This window comes from Engystomops pustulosus, chromosome 8 (assembly GCF_040894005.1).
Source record: "Engystomops pustulosus chromosome 8, aEngPut4.maternal, whole genome shotgun sequence".
Classification (NCBI taxonomy): Eukaryota; Metazoa; Chordata; class Amphibia; order Anura; family Leptodactylidae; genus Engystomops; species Engystomops pustulosus.
The window spans coordinates 2,667,738-2,686,526 of NC_092418.1; the positions used below are offsets into that span (position 1 = coordinate 2,667,738).

The following is an 18,789-nucleotide window of genomic DNA, read 5'->3' on the forward strand; positions in this document are numbered from 1 at the left end:
AACCGAGGCAGATGTGGAAGCTGGGCTAGAGGTGGCTCGTGCTACAACTCTTCAGCTCGTTTCAAGAACTGCAAGACTATACGGTTGGCCAAGGTAATAAGACCACTCAGAGTAGCCGCCAGATCACAGGCAGCCAATGCATCTTTAACTGGAGAGGACAGTCCTTTCTTAAAGGTCGCACATAAGGCCGCATAGTTCCAACAGAGTTCAGATGGCAAGGTGCGAAACTGGACAGCGTATACTCCCACAGATGAGTCTCCTTGGCATAGGTTCAGTAGCGCTGTTTCTGCTGAGGAGGCTTGGGCTGGATCCTCAAACACGGACCGGAACTCTGCCAGGAAAGTGGTATGGGTGGCTGTAATTGAATCATTCTTGTCCCACAGAGGAGTAGCCTAGGCCAGGGCCTTCCCAGAGAGGAGGCTGATGATGAACGCCACCTTGGAGCACTCGCTGACAAACTGAGATGGCATTAACTCTAAATGCAGTGAGCACTGGGTGATGAATCCTCTGCACAGTTTGGGATTGCCATCATATTTCTTAGGCATAGACAGCCTTAGCCTAGGCTCTGGTGCCGGTGGACAAGCCGGGATGACAGGAGAAGCCGCTGAGGTAGTGGCTGGAACTGCCACAGGAGTAGTCACAGGGGCCTGATGCTGATGCTGAGAGTCAAGCAGCTGTTGGAGAGCAGAAGCGACTTGGACTAGAAGTTCTCCTTGGGCAGCAATCTGCTGCGACTGCCGGGCGACAACACTGGAAAGTTCAGCCAGTATCTGACGTGGCTCCTTGGCGGGGTACATGGCCGGATCTTATTGTCAGGACTGTGAGTCTGTAGACCCTCTGGACCACCGCAGGAGATTGTACTGGCCATGGGACCGGAGTCTAAGTGGCACCTGGTCTTCATCAGAGCCCGTTGCAAAGCGGGATGGTCTTGCTGCGGCAGGGTACCACCAGGTCGTTCCACAGGTGCAACTAGCCCGCGGTGGCTGCCAAGGTAGTAATGCAGGAGACAGTCTGTACCCGGGGTGACAGCGGGAGAACAGCACAGGAACACCACGTCTGGAATTGCAGGAGCTGGCACAAGGATCTGGAACACAGGAACGGACTGGCACACGGATCTTGAACACAGGAACGGACTGGCACATGGGACAGCAGGATACACAGGAATGTAGGATATACAGGGGAGCTTTCTCTTCAGGGGATGGCTTGAAGATCCGGCAAGGGTCACAAGAAGGGGCAGGAGTTTATGTCAGGCCAGCGGCAATTATCGCTGCACCCTTTAAATCACTTTAGATCTTAGCAAGCCGGCGCAAGCGCCCTGGGAGATGCGGGCGTGTGCGCAGAGATCTCCGCTGGAGCCAGCAGAGGCGAGTACCCATGGGCTCCGATGGTACACAGAGGGACACGGGTGCGCCCGCGATACGAGACAGGGATCCCGGGAGCACCCGTGACAGTATCCTATGGACTATTATGCGATTTTGTCCGAAACACGTTACCGCCTACTTTTTTAACCCTATCTACTGATACTAATACATTTTTCATACTTCGGTGCACGGAGCTGTGTGAGGTGTTATTTTTTGCGCGCTGATGTGTTTTCATTGCTGCGATGATGAGGACCTTTTGCCACTTTTTATTACATTTTTTATGTTATGCAAAATGGTGTAAAAGTTGCATTTCGGACATTTGGCTGCTATTTTCCATTATGTGTTTCACTGCTGGGAATGACTGTTTTTTATATTTTGATGGATCGGGCATCTTGGGACGCGGCGATACCTAAAATGTTTGTAAATTTCACTGTTTACTTACTCTTTACTTATATCAGTTGTAGAAAAAGGGGTTGATTTTATTTTTTTATATTTTATTACTATTTTTATATTTTTGACATTTTTATTTACTATTATTTAGATCCTCTATGGTACTTTAAGGTACCCTAGATGGTCTGATCACTCCTACCACATACTGCAATAATCCTGTAGTGCAGTATATGTGATTTTTACATAGGATTCATTACAATGTGCCACTGGCTCTTCAGAAACATACAAAGACCCGAGGCTGTGATGACGTTAGGGCCTGAGCCCTCTTCATACACCCATAATATCTCACTGACGTGATGTCACTTTTTTGTAAAGCATTTATGGATTAATTAAAATGTTGTACTTTTTGCTCTCATTGCCAGTGTGTATTTCTATGGGTATATTTTTCTAACTGGGCCATATTTGTATCTTGCCACAATTCTGTCTCTGAACTCCTTGGGCAGTTCCTTAGACCTTACGATTCTCATGTTCTCAGACCTGCACTGTGAGCTATGAGGTCTTATTTAGACAGGTGTGTGCCTTTCCTAATTGGTCAAATAACTTTAATTAAACCCAGAAGAGGACTAGAAGAAATTGAACAGCATGTGGGTTACATATGAATGTCACAGCAAAGGGGCTGAATACTTATCCCTGGAGGCTGAGTACTTATCCCTATGTGCCGAGTAATTATCACCAGGGGCGGAGTACTTATGCCCATGTGATATATCAGATTCTTATTTAAACATTTAGCAAAAAGGGCACATTACTGGGGGAGCAGAGGGCACATTACTGGGGGGCAGAGGGCACATTACTGGGGGGGCAGAGGGCACATTACTGGGGGGTCAGAGTGTACATTACTGGGGGGGGGCAGAGGGCACATTACTGGGGGGGGCAGAGGGCACATTACTGGAGGGCAGAGGGCACATTACTGGAGGGCAGAGTGCACATTACTGGGGAGCAGAGGGCACATTACTGGGGGGCATAGGTCACATTACTGGAGGGCAGAGGGCACATTACTGGGGAGCAGAGGGCACAGTACTGGGGGGCAGAGGGCACATTACTGGGGAGCAGAGAGCACATTACTGGGGGGCAGAGGGCACATTACTGGGGGGCAGAGGGCACATTACTGGGGGGCAGAGGGCACATTACTGGGGGGCAGAGCGCACATTACTGGGGAGCAGAGGGCACAGTACTGGGGGGCAGAGGGCACATTTGTAAGCAAAATAAACACTTCTTACAAATTGGCTACAATGAAACAGAGTGAAAAATGCTAATTCTCCCTGTACCCGCTGTGTATATGTTCCCTGATGTCGGGCAAGGGCTCTGACCTGTGATTTCAGTCATTTATCTATTACCGTATTTCTTTTTCTCTACAATGTATAAGATCCCGGAGCCCGGGGCCCAGAAATGTAGCAGAACCGACCACAGATATAATATCAGTCAAAAAGTTTCCAAAATATTTCCCTCCAGGAAGTTTCTATCATAGACGTCAGTCCTGAGATCCTTCACCTCCTTCTACGCGGCTCCTCATCTCAACCACCTCATGCAAAACTTTGTAATTTTGGTGAAAAAAATCAAGTCTTTTATTTTTTTAATGTACAATCCCTTAAAGTAAAACAAAGTTTTTTCGTAATTCAAGAAAATCTCCAATCAGAATCCATGATGATAAACCCAGGACATTACTCATAGCTCCAGGCACCAGGACTCCGGAAATCTTCTTATATTTGCTATTTTGATGACCTCCTTCCTTCTAAAATCAACTTTCATATTTATGCTAATGAGACACAAGGGCTACCCTAACCCCTCTCTGATCAGGCCTTACAGACTGTTACACTGTCCCCCTGCTCGCTCAGCACTTCACCTCTCCCTCTACCTACTGGAATCTTAAACAGTGGAAGGGGAAGTGCTCCTGCACAGTGTAACAGCCTTTGAAGCTACATCACAGAGGGGCGCTGGTAACACCCCCCCAGGTAAACAAATATAAGAAGATCACCACAGTCCCGGTGCCTGGATCTATGAGTAATGTCCCTGGGTAATCAGGATGGATTCTGGTGGGGGATTCCCTTTACATATTACAAATAAATGAAGTGACATCCTCCATCATGAGGCCGTCACATGTATCATGTGCAGAGATGTGATCAGGAGCAGGAACAGTCCATCACCTTCTGTTAACACTGCGAGAAACGTCTGATAATATCCCTGGAAGATGGAGAAGGGACAACTAATCTACTGACCAAAACCTATGGAACAAGTAGATCGGTCTCAGCACCAGGACCATGAGAAGGATCAGGAGACGTCTAATAGGGGTAGGTCCCTACATGTCCTCATAAATATCGTCCTTCAGAGAACCCACCTCCACTTATGAGGCCAATCGCTTCAAGCGATTGCCCGGCTGAGCGTAGGCTGACTCTTCCTCCACATCCAGGTTGGCCATCATGGCCCTCATTCTCCTGATGTCTTCCTCAAGCCTTCGTTGTCTCTCGTGATCTGCACCCACCGGGGGGTCGTTTGTCTCCATTGCTTCCATCCTCCTCTCCAGGACCCTCCTCCTCTGTGAGTCTTGCTTCCTGATCATCTTCTCCCGCTCCTTCACGTACATTATCACGTATCTCCTGCGTCTTCTCATTTCCCTCTCTGGGTTTCTAGGATTAGACAGCTGGAACTGGACATCTCGCACCACCTCGTGTAGGAAGTGGAGGACGGCCTCATGTTTGGGCCTCCTCTTATAATGATCTTCTGGAGTGTAATTTTCAATTGCAAAAATCTTGTCGGCTCCCATATTCTTGAAGGTCGCTATCCTCTGCGTCAATTCGCCACTTGTTTTGTGGGTCAGAACTACGATGGGGAAGATCCCTGTAATGATGAAGGTTCATGAGTTGTGGTTTCTACGCTCAGTGTTCTCAGTATGTGACGCTCTCAGTATGTGACGCTCTCAGTATGTGACGCTCTCAGTATGCGACGCTCTCAGTATGTGACGCTCTCAGTACGTGACGCTCTCAGTATGTGAGGCTCTCAGTATGTGACGCTCTCAGTACGTGACGCTCTCAGTATGTGACGCTCTCAGTTTGTGACGGTCTCAGTATGTGACGGTCTCAGTATGTGACGCTCTCAGCATGGGACGCTCTCAGCATGTGACGCTCTCAGTATATGACGCTCTCAGTATGTGACGCTCTCAGTATGTGACGCTCTCAGCATTGGACGCTCTCAGTATGTGACGCTCTCAGCATGTGACGCTCTCAGCATGTGACGCTCTCAGCTTGTGACGCTCTCAGTATGTGACGGTCTCAGTATGTGACGCTCTCAGTATGTGACGCTCTCAGTAGTGACGCTCTCAGTATGTGACGCTCTCAGCATTGGACGCTCTCAGTATGTGACGCTCTCAGCATGTGACGCTCTCAGTATGTGACGCTCTCAGCATGTGACGCTCTCAGTATGTGACGCTCTCAGCATTGGACGCTCTCAGTGTGTGACGCTCTCAGCATGTGACGCTCTCAGCATGTGACGCTCTCAGCTTGTGACGCTCTCAGTATGTGACGCTCTCAGCATTGGACGCTCTCAGTATGTGACGCTCTCAGCATGTGACGCTCTCAGCATGTGACGCTCTCAGTATGTGACGCTCTCAGTATGTGACGGTCTCAGCATGGGACGCTCTCAGTATGTGACGGTCTCAGTATGTGACGCTCTCAGTATGTAACGGTCTCAGTATGTGACGCTCTCAGCATGGGACGCTCTCAGCATGTGACGCTCTCAGTATATGACGCTCTCAGTATGTGACGCTCTCAGTATGTGACGCTCTCAGCATTGGACGCTCTCAGTATGTGACGCTCTCAGCATGTGACGCTCTCAGCTTGTGACGCTCTCAGCATGTGACGCTCTCAGTATGTGACGCTCTCAGTATGTGACGCTCTCAGTATGTGACGGTCTCAGTATGTGACGCTCTCAGCATGGGACGCTCTCAGCATGTGACGCTCTCAGTATATGACGCTCTCAGTATGTGACGCTCTCAGTATGTGACGCTCTCAGCATTGGACGCTCTCAGTATGTGACGCTCTCAGCATGTGACGCTCTCAGCTTGTGACGCTCTCAGCATGTGACGCTCTCAGTATGTGACGCTCTCAGTATGTGACGCTCTCAGTATGTGACGGTCTCAGCATGGGACGCTCTCAGTATGTGACGCTCTCAGTATGTGACGCTCTCAGTATGTGACGCTCTCAGCATGGGACGCTCTCAGCATGTGACGCTCTCAGTATATGACGCTCTCAGTATGTGACGCTCTCAGTATGTGACGCTCTCAGCATTGGACGCTCTCAGTATGTGACGCTCTCAGCATGTGACGCTCTCAGCTTGTGACGCTCTCAGCATGTGACGCTCTCAGTATGTGACGCTCTCAGTATGTGACGCTCTCAGTATGTGACGGTCTCAGCATGGGACGCTCTCAGTATGTGACGCTCTCAGTATGTGACGCTCTCAGTATGTGACGGTCTCAGTATGTGACGCTCTCAGCATGGGACGCTCTCAGCATGTGACGCTCTCAGTATATGACGCTCTCAGTATGTGACGCTCTCAGTATGTGACGCTCTCAGTATGTGACTGTCTCAGTATGTGACGCTCTCAGCATGTGACGCTCTCAGTATATGACGCTCTCAGTATGTGACGCTCTCAGTATGTGACGCTCTCAGCATTGGACGCTCTCAGTATGTGACGCTCTCAGCATGTGACGCTCTCAGCATGTGACGCTCTCAGTATGTGACGCTCTCAGTATGTGACGCTCTCAGCATGTGACGCTCTCAGCATGGGACGCTCTCAGTATGTGACGGTCTCAGTATGTGACGGTCTCAGTATGTGACGCTCTCAGCATGTGACGCTCTCAGTATGTGACGCTCTCAGTATGTGACGCTCTCAGCATGTGACGCTCTCAGTATGTGACGCTCTCAGTATGTGACGCTCTCAGCATGTGACGCTCTCAGCATGTGACGCTCTCAGCATGTGACGCTCTCAGCATGGGACGCTCTCAGTATGTGACGGTCTCAGTATGTGACGGTCTCAGTATGTGACGCTCTCAGCATGTGACGCTCTCAGTATGTGACGCTCTCAGTATGTGACGGTCTCAGCATGTGACGCTCTCAGTATGTGACGCTCTCAGTATGTGACGCTCTCAGTATGTGACGCTCTCAGCATGGGACGCTCTCAGCATGTGACGCTCTCAGTATATGACGCTCTCAGTATGTGACGCTCTCAGTATGTGACGCTCTCAGTATGTGACGCTCTCAGTATGTGACGCTCTCAGTAATTCTCCTATACGTCCTTTGGTCTTGAGGTTCCACCATGTAGAAAGCAGGAGGTGTGGAACGTGGGGGAAACCAAAGGTCATATACTCCAAATGGAAGGTGACGGCTGGTAAAGGGTTACCCTCGATATATCAGTAGATGGTACCTGGGGGTCTCTGCAGAACCACATTCATCTCATCACTGGGTACAATATAAAACTGGGAAAATATTTTGCAAAAAATCATAATGTTTCTTTTTATGAAGTTCATTGGCCGCCCTGCTTGCTGCTGCACATCTACTGTATATTCAAAGAGGGACAGCAGACAACAATATCCTCCCTCCTGTGCAGTCTGTACTATGTGCAGTGTCCTCCCTCCTGTGCAGTGTCCTCCCTCCTGTGCAGTCTGTACTATGTGCAGTGTCCTCCCTCGTGTGCATTGTCCTCCCTCCTGTGCAGTCTGTACTATGTGCAGTGTCCTCCCTCCTGTGCAGTCTGTACTATGTGCAGTGTCCTCCCTCCTGTGCAGTCTGTACTATGTGCAGTGTCCTCCCTCCTGTGCAGTCTGTACTATGTGCAGTGTCCTCCCTCGTGTGCAGTGTCCTCCCTCCTGTGCAGTCTGTACTATGTGCAGTCTCCTCCCTCCTGTGCAGTGTGTACTATGTGCAGTGTCCTTCCTCCTGTGCAGTCTGTACTATGTGCAGTGTCCTCCCTCCTGTGCAGTCTGTACTATGTACAGTGTCCTTCTTCCTGTGCAGTCTGTACCATGTGCAGTGTCCTCCCTCCTGTGCAGTCTGTACTATGTGCAGTGTCCTCCCTCCTGTGCAGTCTGTACTATGTGCAGTCTCCTCCCTTCTGTTCAGTCTGTACTATGCGCAGTCTCTTCCTTTCTGTTCAGTCTGTACTATGTGCAGTGTCCTCTCTCCTGTGCAGTCTGTATTATCTGCAGTGTCCTCCCTCCTGTGCAGTCTGTACTATGTGCAGTGTCCTCCCTCGTGTGCAGTGTCCTCCCTCCTGTGCAGTCTGTACTATGTGCAGTATCCTCCCTCCTGTGCAGTCTGTACTATGTGCAGTGTCCTCCCTCCTGTGCAGTCTGTACTATGTACAGTGTCCTTCTTCCTATGCAGTCTGTACCATGTGCAGTGTCCTCCCTCCTGTGCAGTCTGTACTATGTGCAGTGTCCTCCCTCCTGTGCAGTCTGTACTATGTGCAGTGTCCTCCCTCCTGTGCAGTCTTTTCTATGTGCAGTCTCCTCCCTTCTGTTCAGTCTGTACTATGCGCAGTCTCTTCCTTTCTGTTCAGTCTGTACTATGTGCAGTGTCCTCTCTCCTGTGCAGTCTGTATTATCTGCAGTGTCCTCCCTCCTGTGCAGTCTGTACTATGTGCAGTGTCCTCCCTCCTGTGCAGTCGGTGCTATGTGCAGTGTCCTCCCTCCTGTGCAGTCTGTACTATGTACAGTGTCCTTCCTCCTGTGCAGTGTCCTCCCTCCTGTGCAGTTTCCTCCCTCCTGTGCAGTCTGTACTATGTGCAGTGTCCTCCTCCTGTGCAGTCTGTAGTATGTGCAGTGCCCTCCCTCCTGTGCAGTCTGTACTATGTGCAGTGTCCTCCCTCCTGTGCAGTCTGTACTATGAGCAGTGTCCTCCCTCCTGTGCAGTCTGTACTATGTGCAGTGTCCTCCCTTGTGTGCAGTGTCCTCCCTCCTGTGCAGTCTGTACTATGTGCAGTATCCTCCCTCCTGTGCAGTCTGTACCATGTGCAGTGTCCTCCCTCCTGTGCAGTCTGTACTATGTGCAGTGTCCTCCCTCCTGTGCAGTCTGTACTATGTGCAGTCTCCTCCCTTCTGTTCAGTCTGTACTATGCGCAGTCTCTTCCTTTCTGTTCAGTCTGTACTATGTGCAGTGTCCTCTCTCCTGTGCAGTCTGTATTATCTGCAGTGTCCTCCCTCCTGTGCAGTCTGTACTATGTGCAATGTCCTCCTCCTGTGCAGTCTGTACTATGTGCAGTGTTCTCCCTCCTGTGCAGTCGGAACTATGTGCAGTGTCGTCCCTCCTGTGCAGTCTGTACTATGTACAGTGTCCTTCCTCCTGTGCAGTGTCCTCCCTCCTGTGCAGTATCCTCCCTCCTGTGCAGTCTGTACTATGTGCAGTGTCCTCCCTCCTGTGCAGTCTGTACTATCTGCAGTCTCCTCCCTCCTGTGCAGTCTGTACTATGTGCAGTCTCCTCCCTTCTGTTCAGTCTGTACTATGTGCAGTGTCCTCTCTTCTGTGCAGTCTGTACTATCTGCAGTGTCCTCCCTCCTGTGCAGTCTGCACTTTGTGCAATGTCCTCCTCCTGTGCAGTCTGGACTATGTGCAGTGTCCTCCCTCCTGTGCAGTCTGGACTATGTGCAGTGTCCTCCCTCCTGTGCAGTCTGTACTATGTGCAGTGTCCACCTTCCTGTGCAGTCTGTACTATGTGCAGTATCCTCCCTCCTGTGCAGTCTGTACTATGTGCAGTGTCCTCCCTCCTGTGCAGTCTGTACTATGTGCAGTGTCCTCCCTCCTGTGCAGTCTGTACTATGTGCAGTGTCCTCCCTCCTGTGCAGTCTGTACTATGTGCGGTGTCCTCCCTCCTGTGCAGTCTGTACTATGTGCAGTCTCCTCCCTCCTGTGCAGTCTGTACTATGTGCAGTCTCCTCCCTTCTGTTCAGTCTGTACTATGTGCAGTGTCCTCTCATCTGTGCAGTCTGTACTATCTGCAGTGTCCTCCCTCCTGTGCAGTCTGCACTTTGTGCAATGTCCTCCTCCTGTGCAGTCTGGACTATGTGCAGTGTCCTCCCTCCTGTGCAGTCTGGACTATGTGCAGTGTCCTCCCTCCTGTGCAGTCTGTACTATGTGCAGTGTCCACCTTCCTGTGCAGTCTGTACTATGTGCAGTATCCTCCCTCCTGTGCAGTCTGTACTATGTGCATTGTCCTCCCTCCTGTGCAGTCTGTACTATGTGCAGTGTCCTCCCTCCTGTGCAGTCTGTACTATGTGCAGTGTCCTCCCTCCTGTGCAGTTATATGAAGTGGACCGAGAATCCCAATTTTCTTGAGCACCACATACTCCAGTAGAGTGCGGTACCTCTGCTACTATTTATTGTACTATGTGCAATGTCCTCCCTCCGGTGCAGTCTGTACTATGTGCAATGTTCTATTCCTGTGCAGTCTGTACTATGTGCAGTGTCCTCCCTCCTGTGCAGTCTGTACTATGAGCAGTGTCCTCCCTCATGTGCAGTCTGTACTCTGTGCAATGTCCTTCCTCCTGTGCAGTCTGTACTATGTGCAATGTCCTCCTCCTGTGCAGTCTGTACTATGTGCAGTGTCCTTCCTCCTGTGCACTCTGTACTATGTGCAGTGTCCTCCCTCCTGTGCAGTCTGTACTATGTGCAGTCTCCTCCCTCTGGTGCAGTCTGTACTATGTGCAGTGTCCTCCCTCCTGTGCAGTCTGTACTATGTGCAGTGTCCTCCCTCCTGTGCAGTCTGTACTATGTGCAGTGTCCTCCCTCCTGTGCAGTCTGTACTATGTGCAGTGTCCTCCCTCCTGTGCAGTCTGTACTATGTGCATTGTCCTCCCTCCTGTGCAGTCTGTACTATGTGTAGTGTCCTCCCTCCTGTGCAGTCTGTAATATGAGCAGTGTCCTCCCTCCTGTGCAGTCTGTACTATGAGCAGTGTCCTCCCTCCTGTGCAGTCTGTACTATGTGCAGTGTCCTCCCTCCTGTGCACTCTGTACTATGAGCAGTGTCCTCCCTCCTGTGCAGTCTGTACTATGAGCAGTGTCCTCCCTCCTGTGCAGTCTGTACTATGTGCAGTGTCCTCCCTCCTGTGCAGTCTGTACTATGTGCAGTGTCCTCCCTCCTTTGCAGTTTGTACTATGAGCAGTGTCCTCCCTCCTTTGCAGTCTGTGTTCTATTGCAGGGGTGTACTATGTGCAGTGTGTACTTTGTGCAGTGTACTATGTGCAGGTGGGTACTATTTTACAGTGTGTACTATGTACAGGGGGTGTACTATGTGCCCGGTGTGTACTATGTGCCGGGTGTACACTATGTGCAGGGTCCTATGTACTATGTGCAGGGTCCTGTGTACTATGTGCAGTGTCCTGTGTACTATGTGCAGGGGGTGTACTATGTGCAGGGGGTGTACTATGTGCAGTGTGTAATATGTGCAGTGTGTGTACTATGTGCAGGGGCTGTACTATGTGCAGGGGTTGTACTATGTGCAGGGTGTACTATGTGCAGGGTGTGTACTACGTGCAATGTGTGTACTATGTGCAGGGTGTACTATGTGCAGGGGGTGTGTACTATGTGCAGTGTGTACTATGTGCAGTGTGTGTACTATGTGCAGGGGGTGTACTATGTGCAGGGGGGTACTATGTGCAGTGTGTAATATGTGCAGTGTGTGTACTATGTGCAGGGGATGTACTATGTGCAGGCTGTACTATGTGCAGGGTGTGTACTATGTGCAATGTGTGTACTATGTGCAGGGTGTACTATGTGCAGGGGGTGTGTACTATGTGCAGGGTGTGTACTATGTGCAGTGTGTATACTATGTGCAGGAGGTGTACTATGTGCAGGGGGTGTACTATGTGCAGGGGGTGTACTATGTGCAGGGTGTACTATGTGCAGGGGGTGTGTACTATGTGCAGGAGGTGTACTATGTGCAGGGGTGTACTATGTGCAGGGGGTGTACTATGTGCAGGGGGTGTACTATGTGCAGGGTGTACTATGTGCAGGGGGTGTGTACTATGTGCAGGAGGTGTACTATGTGCAGGGGTGTACTATGTGCAGGAGTTGTACTATGTGCAGGGTGTGCACTATGTGCAGGGGGGTGTACTATGTGCAGGGGGGTTTACTATGTTCAGGGGGTGTACTATGAGCAGGGGGTGTATTATGTGCAGGAGGTGTATTATGTGCAGGAGGTGTACTATGTGCAGGGTGTGTACTATGTGCTGGGGGTGTACTATGTGCAGGGTGTACTATGTGCAGGGAGTGTACTATGTGCAGTGTGTACTATGTGCAGGGTGTGTGTACTATGTGCAGGGTGTGTACTTTGTGCAGGGTCCTGTGTACTATGTGCAGGGTGTGTGTACTATATGCAGGGTGTGTACTATGTGCAGGGGGTGTGTACTATGTGCAGGGGGTGTACTATGTGCATTGAGGTACTATGTGCGGGGGGCGTACTATGTGCAGGGGGGGTACTATGTGCTATGTGCAGTGTCCTGTGTATAGTGCATGATTTCTGGTGTCCGTTCCTCATGAATCTGGCGCCCCCTGTGCTGCTCTGACAGAGGGCACCACTTTGTTTTTGTGCAGCTTTAACATGGGGCGTGTGACAAAATTCTGTTGGACTTTGCATGATAAATCTGACGCGTGGTCTGAATGAGCAGCGGTCGCCTCCTGCAGTGCAGAGATTTGTGTGACATGAAGAATAGTGCGACTCATTTGTGGCTCAGACACTTCTTATATACATGTACAAGGAGTTTTCACTGAAAAGAACCTGTCCAACTGGCGCCGAGTCCTTAGTAAATGAGCCCTACTGGGGCAGATTTACTTACCTGGTCCATTCGCGATCCAGCGGCTCGTTCTCCGACGCTGATTCGGGTCTTCCGGCGATTCACTAAGGTCGTGCGCCCGATGTCCACCAGGTGTCGCTGCTGCGCTGAAGTCCGTCGGAGTTCACTGGAGGTCACCAAGCTATGCTGGGTGCATGTAAGTGCGTGTCATGCGACACATTTTTTCATCCGACGGCCACGCCCCCCCGATTTACGCCGCGTGCATGCAGGCGCCGATTCGCCACAATCTGATCACGTGCGCCAAAAATCCGGGGCAATTCAGCGCAAATCGGTAATTTTCGGGAAACACGACGAAAAAGAGCGATTCGGGCCCTTAGTAAATGACCCCCATTGTGTATTTGTTTTATCTATAATGAATGAAGAAGACCACAAGGTGGGAGAGCAGGGATCAGCCCGGAATCTTAGAACCTCCGGTACTGTCTGGACCTGTCAGCGTCTCTGAGATCTGTAACACGGCCTTCAGTTCTCCTTCCTCTTCCGCTGTTACTGATTTCTTGACACTGAGAAGATAAGAGAAGATTAAAGTGTAAGAACCTGGAGCACACATGGGAGGTGCCAGGACTGATCACTGATTGTACTGATCCGAAAACCCCAGCGCTACTGACCCAAACCCAGGATACAGGGGCTTATATGCCTGGGGACCCAGAGTGATCTTTGTACAAATTGTACAAGTTCTAGAGTTATATACACAGGATGTGTGGGTTCTAGAGTTATATACACAGGCAGTGGGGTTCTAGAGTTATATACGCAGGTTGTGTGGGTTCTAGAGTTATATACACAGGCAGTGGGGTTCTAGAGTTATACACAGGTTGTGTGGGTTCTAGAGTTATATACACAGGATGTGGGGTTCTAGAGTTATACACACAGGCAGTGGGGTTCTAGAGTTATATACGCAGGTTGTGTGGGTTCTAGAGTTATATACACAGGCAGTGGGGTTCTAGAGTTATACACACAGGCAGTGGGGTTCTAGAGTTATACACACAGGCAGTGGGGTTCTAGAGTTATACACACAGGCAGTGGGGTTCTAGAGTTATACACACAGGCAGTGGGGTTCTAGAGTTAGAGTTTTAGAGTCCTAAAAAAGTTTTAAAATTCATAAAAAGTCATGACTCTGGCTTTGCTCGGTGTTGCACTCACAGTAGTTCTAGGTTTACTCCAGATTAATGATGAGGTGTATATAGTCCTGGGAAACTTTTTAGCAGTGAAAAGTCTCAAAAACCCTCAATGTGACTACTGTGAGCCCAGGAAAACCAATGATAAATGTCCCCCATCATCTGTAGCCTCTGGGGACATTTATGAGTAACTTTTCCATGGAAGCCTGGCGGAGATGTTATTCCCTTGCTGCGGCTCTGGTGTCTTATTAAGGAAGTGTCGACACCACAATATCAGTGTTTTTCCAACACTCACGACTTCTTCTTTTTTTGGGCACAAAATCATTGCGCTACTTGTAAAACGGACACTTTTCTGGCGCTTCTGAATTTCTGATCTGCTTTTTGGCGCAGTTTTTGGAGCACATTGAGAGCAGCTAAAAGCAAATCTATGGAGATCGACTTCACCTTCACGAATGTGGAGACACATCCAAACCTTTTTATTCATGCGCCAAATCATGAATCCCTTGTGCCACAAACTTATAGCCCGTTTCCTGCACCACCCTGCGCCACTATTGATGTTCGCCCGTCATTGGGGGTCATTTACTAAGTGGCCGATTCGCATTTTTCCGGCGGGTTATGCGAATGTTTCCTTTTTGCGCTGATTTTCCCTGTATTCCCCCGGGATTTTGGCACACGCGATCGGATTGTGTCGCATTGGCGCCAGCATGCACGTGACGGAAATCGGGGGGCGTGGCCGTAAAAAACCGATGGATTCGGAAAAAACGGCGTATTTAAAAAAAATAAAAGTGGCGCTGGACACGCGCTTACCTTCACTCGGCCTGGCTTGGTGAACTCCAGTGCATTCAGCGCAGCAGCGACACCTGGTGGACGTTGGAGGAACTGCCTTAGTGAATCCCGGCCGGACCTGAATCCTCCGCAGAGAACGCGCCGCTGGATCGCGAAGGGACCGGGTAAGTAAATCTGCCCCTATGTGTCTTACCTGTAGACAAGGACTGGAACCACAAAGTCTGACATTTTGACGCTGCTCCTGGCAAGATTAATTTTGTTGATCAGCTCGTACTTCTGGGTCCATCGCACTGGTTCATTCAGGGGCAACAAATTAGCTTTCAAAATGGAAAAGAAAGACCATTAGGAGCAGCGGTAGATTTCTAGTCCTCAAAAAGCAAAATGATTAAGATGTATTTAAGGGGGTTTCCATAATACGTAAAACTATGGAGAGGGCAAACAGAGAGAAAGATCCTCCACCCTCCTCTTGGCCCTCAGTGCTCCACTGGTGGCCCCTGGTCTCTACGGCTTCAGGTTCAGTCACAGTCAAAGTGGCATTGCCCGGTTCATTGCGTCCAGCCAATCCCTCACGTGTACCCATTGTCCATCTAGATGTGACAGTGGAGCCCAAGAATTGGGACACGGTGTCGCTGCTTCTGATCTGGTGTGACTGGAGGCATTGGATGACAGAGATCCATCACTGCAGCAGTAACGAGCTGTCCCGGCCTCTCAGGAGTCTTTCTGCTTCTTGCAAAACCCCTTTAAGAAACCTCAGTTGAATCATTGTTGATGTCACTCACCGACCTACCATATGGCTCATCGAGATCCTCATAGTCTTACAGACTCAGTGATACACACATCTGATATATACATGCCCTGTGCAGAGTGAAGATGTGTCTCTTTGAGGGCATTTATTAGTGGCTTCACAAATGTCGTCGTGTCTACAGGACATTACTCTGTCACATTTCTACTCACCAAGCTGAGCAAAGATCTCTCCACTCTCGTAACCTCCAATGATTCCAAAACCGCGGTTGTCCACCAGGGTGATGTTGTGTGTCAGGGGGTAGGATCTCCTCTCCATTGTGTGACCTCCACGTGAATCAGCAGACTCTGTACAGTTCTTGTACTCGCCATCTTCCCAAACGTATTTACAGCTGTTAATGAATGAAGATTTCCCATGACCAGAAAACCCAAAGAACTGGATGAGAATTTGCCGGAAACCCTGGCTGCCGTATCTACACCTATCAAAGCTGAACTCACTGATAATACGTCTGACTGTGTCTGGATCCACCGCCATGACTGAGGACTCCTAGATCTTCCTTCTTCACTTGTAGTACAAGGTCCTTTGGCTGTGGAAGGGAACTTTATTGCGCCTTCATTTGCATATCCTCTCAGGGCGTTGTGTTACTGTGTGACTATGGACATAGCGAAGCAGAAGATAATTCTCACATTCTGGGGTCTCTAATGGGTGGCATCAGGTGGGACATTCAATATTATAGGCACCCATCTTCATCAGAGCCCTGCATGTGACCCTACTTGATACATGACATACTTTTACATCATGAAGCCTGGATAGGGCTCAGGAGTGAAGCCAAATTACAAAAAAAGAATATGATAATAAAAAATATGGCTTTAGAATAAAAAAGCAAAACTGAAAACAAGCAGAGAAATAGGGATCAGTCACAGAGTTTAGATCTGTCTCCACATTCAAGGAGGTGAAAAAGTTCTCCATGGACCTGCTGTCAGCTTCTCTAAGTGTGCTCCAAAAAACTGTGTGTATAGCTGCTATAGTCAAATGTATGGCTGTGTACTGTGGTGTAGCTCCATGTATGGCTGTGTACTGAGGCTGTAGCCCCATGTATGGCTGTGTACTGAGGCTGTAGCTCCATGTACGGCTATGTACTGTGGTTGTAGCTCCATGTATGGCTGTGTACTGGGGTTGTAGCTCCATGTATGGCTGTGTACTGGGGTTGTAGCTCCATGTATAGCTGTGTACTGCGGCTGCAGCCCCATGTATGGCTGTGTACTGTGGCTGTAGCTCCATGTATGGCTGTGCACTGTGGCTGTAGCTCCATGTATGGCCGTGTACTGGGGTTGTAGCTCCATGTATAGCTGTGTACTGTGCCTGTAGCTCCATGTATGGCTGTGTACTGTGGCTGTAGCTCCATGTATGGCTGTGTACTGTGGTTGTAGCTCCATGTATGGCTGTGTACTGTGGCTGTAGCTCCATGTATGGCTTTGTACTGCTCCTGTAGCTCCATGTATGGCTGTGTACTGTGGCTGTAGCTCCATGTATGGCTGTGGACTGTGGCTGTAGCTCCATGTATGGCTGTGTACTGTGGTTGTAGCTCCATGTATGGCTGTGTACTGTGGCTGTAGCTCCATGTATGGCTGTGTACTGCGGCTGTAGCTCCATGTATGACTGTGTACTGAGGCTGTAGCACCATGTATGGTTGTGTACTGCGGCTGTAGCACCATGTATGGCTGTGTACTGTGGCTGTAGCCCCATGTATGGTTGTGTACTGTGGCTGTAGCTCCATGTATGGCTGTGTACTGCGGCTTTAGCTCCATGTATGACTGTGTACTGCTGCTGTAGCTCCATGTATGGCTGTGTACTGTGGCTCCAGGCATGGCTGTGTACTGCTGCTGTAGCTCCTTGATAGCCCCTAGGCGCATAGCCGTTGGGCTAATGACTGCTCAAAGGTGGCTAACAGTCTGGATACAATAAAAGGTGTGTGGCCCCTTTAATTGGAGGTTGCTCTACCCTCTCTCATCTTTATTCATCAGAGGGATGTGCTGGGGGCGTGGCTAGTAATGTGGGCGGTACAGGAGGTGAGCACATGCTTAAATGCTGTGAAGAGCAGAGACTTACCCTCTTTTTCACCGGTTTTCCCGCGTGTTCTGTGCTGTCTGAGGATGCGCCGTCGTCTGCAGGCCGAGGGTTCAGCATGGCTGCGTCACTCCTGATGGAAACCACCATGGCTGCTTCCCCCTGCTGTACTGGCTCCTACAACCCTGCTCCAGGCTCTGGTAGGCAGTCACCGCCGAATCCTATCTCCTGCAGAGCACACAGGCTCTGCACCCCCAGCCCTGCTCCTGCCTGGCCCCCTGCACCCCCAGCCCTGCTCCTGCCTGGCCCCCCCTGCACCTCTGCCTGCTCCTGCCTAGCCCCCCTGCACCCCCAGCCCTGCTCCTGCCTGGCCCCCCTGCACCCCCAGCCCTGCTCCTGCCTGGCCCCCCCTGCACCTCTGCCTGCTCCTGCCTGGCCCCCCCTGCACCTCTGCCTGCTCCTGCCTAGCCCCCCTGCACCCCCAGCCCTGCTCCTGCCTGGCCCCCCTGCACCCCCAGCCCTGCTCCTGCCTGGCCCCCCTGCACCCCCAGCCCTGCTCCTGCCTGGCCCCCTGCACCCCCAGCCCTGCTCCGGCCTGGCCCCCCCTGCACCTCTGCCTGCTGTAGCTGTGGTGCAGGACCTTGTCCCACCACGTCCCCTGCAGAGACCAGCCTTGGCCTGCTCAGTCACTCCAGGTATGGCTGTCTCCTGCCACCTCTCCCCTATCATCAGGGCCGTCTGGCAGTAGCTGTAATGAGCCTGTCCCCTGCCCCAGGAGCTGCTTGTACTACTGTACATGCACCCACCACATGGTCCCTATAGTGCTGCCAGGCAGGGAGTAGCTACAGTGCATCCCCAGCCCCAGCTTGTACTACTGTACATGCACTCACCACATGGTCCCTATAGTGCTGCCAGACAGGGAGTAGCTCTAGTGCATCCCCAGCCCCAGCTTGTACTACTGTACATGCACACACCACATGGTCCCTATAGTCCTGCCAGGGCTTAGCTGTACTTATCTACTGCCCCAGGAGCTGCTTGTACTACTGTACATGCACCCACCACATGGTCCCTATAGTGCTGCCAGGCAGGGAGTAGCTACAGTGCATCCCCAGCCCCAGCTTGTACTACTGTACATGCACACACCACATGGTCCCTATAGTCCTGCCAGGGCTTAGCTATAGTACATCTCCTGCCCTGGCACCATCACTTGCAGTGCCCTGAGCAGCACACTGTCCCTCCCCCACCCTCACTGCCCTCTGCTTCTAGCAGCATATTTAACCCTTGCAGTGCTGCAGGGTAGAGGCTCAGCTGCAGTCATGCAGGGCCGCAGCCGCCATTTCGGGCGAAGTTGGTTCTCAAGATTTTGAAGATGCCAAGCGGGCCGTGCAAGTTGGGAAATGTTTTAATTTATAACGTTATTTAATAATTTATCTTAG

General features: G+C 50.7%; 1 protein-coding gene across 1 annotated transcript; it reads right to left on the reverse strand.

Annotated features, from left to right (window-relative positions):
* Window positions 1-3,381: 3,381 nt before the first annotated feature.
* On the reverse strand, window positions 3,382-15,996 carry LOC140075725 (uncharacterized). Its single transcript, XM_072121990.1, has 4 exons — window positions 15,499-15,996; window positions 14,738-14,861; window positions 13,073-13,146; window positions 3,382-4,643 (listed from the first exon to the last, which is right to left on the reverse strand). The coding sequence occupies exons 1-4, from the start codon at window positions 15,818-15,820 to the stop codon at window positions 4,150-4,152; spliced, it is 1,014 nt and encodes a 337-aa protein (XP_071978091.1). The 5' UTR covers window positions 15,821-15,996; the 3' UTR covers window positions 3,382-4,149.
* Window positions 15,997-18,789: the final 2,793 nt, after the last annotated feature.

Bases quoted from the DNA above. Each gene is read 5' to 3' on its own strand.
- LOC140075725 (XM_072121990.1), bottom strand. From the start codon at position 15,820: ATGGCGGTGGATCCAGACACAGTCAGACGTATTATCAGTGAGTTCAGC. The intron at 14,862-15,498 runs GTGAGTAGAAAT...CCATTTTGAAAG, and splicing joins AGAGATCTTTGCTCAGCTTG to CTAATTTGTTGCCCCTGAAT. The intron at 13,147-14,737 runs GTAAGACACATA...TTATCTTCTCAG, and splicing joins GTTCCAGTCCTTGTCTACAG to TGTCAAGAAATCAGTAACAG.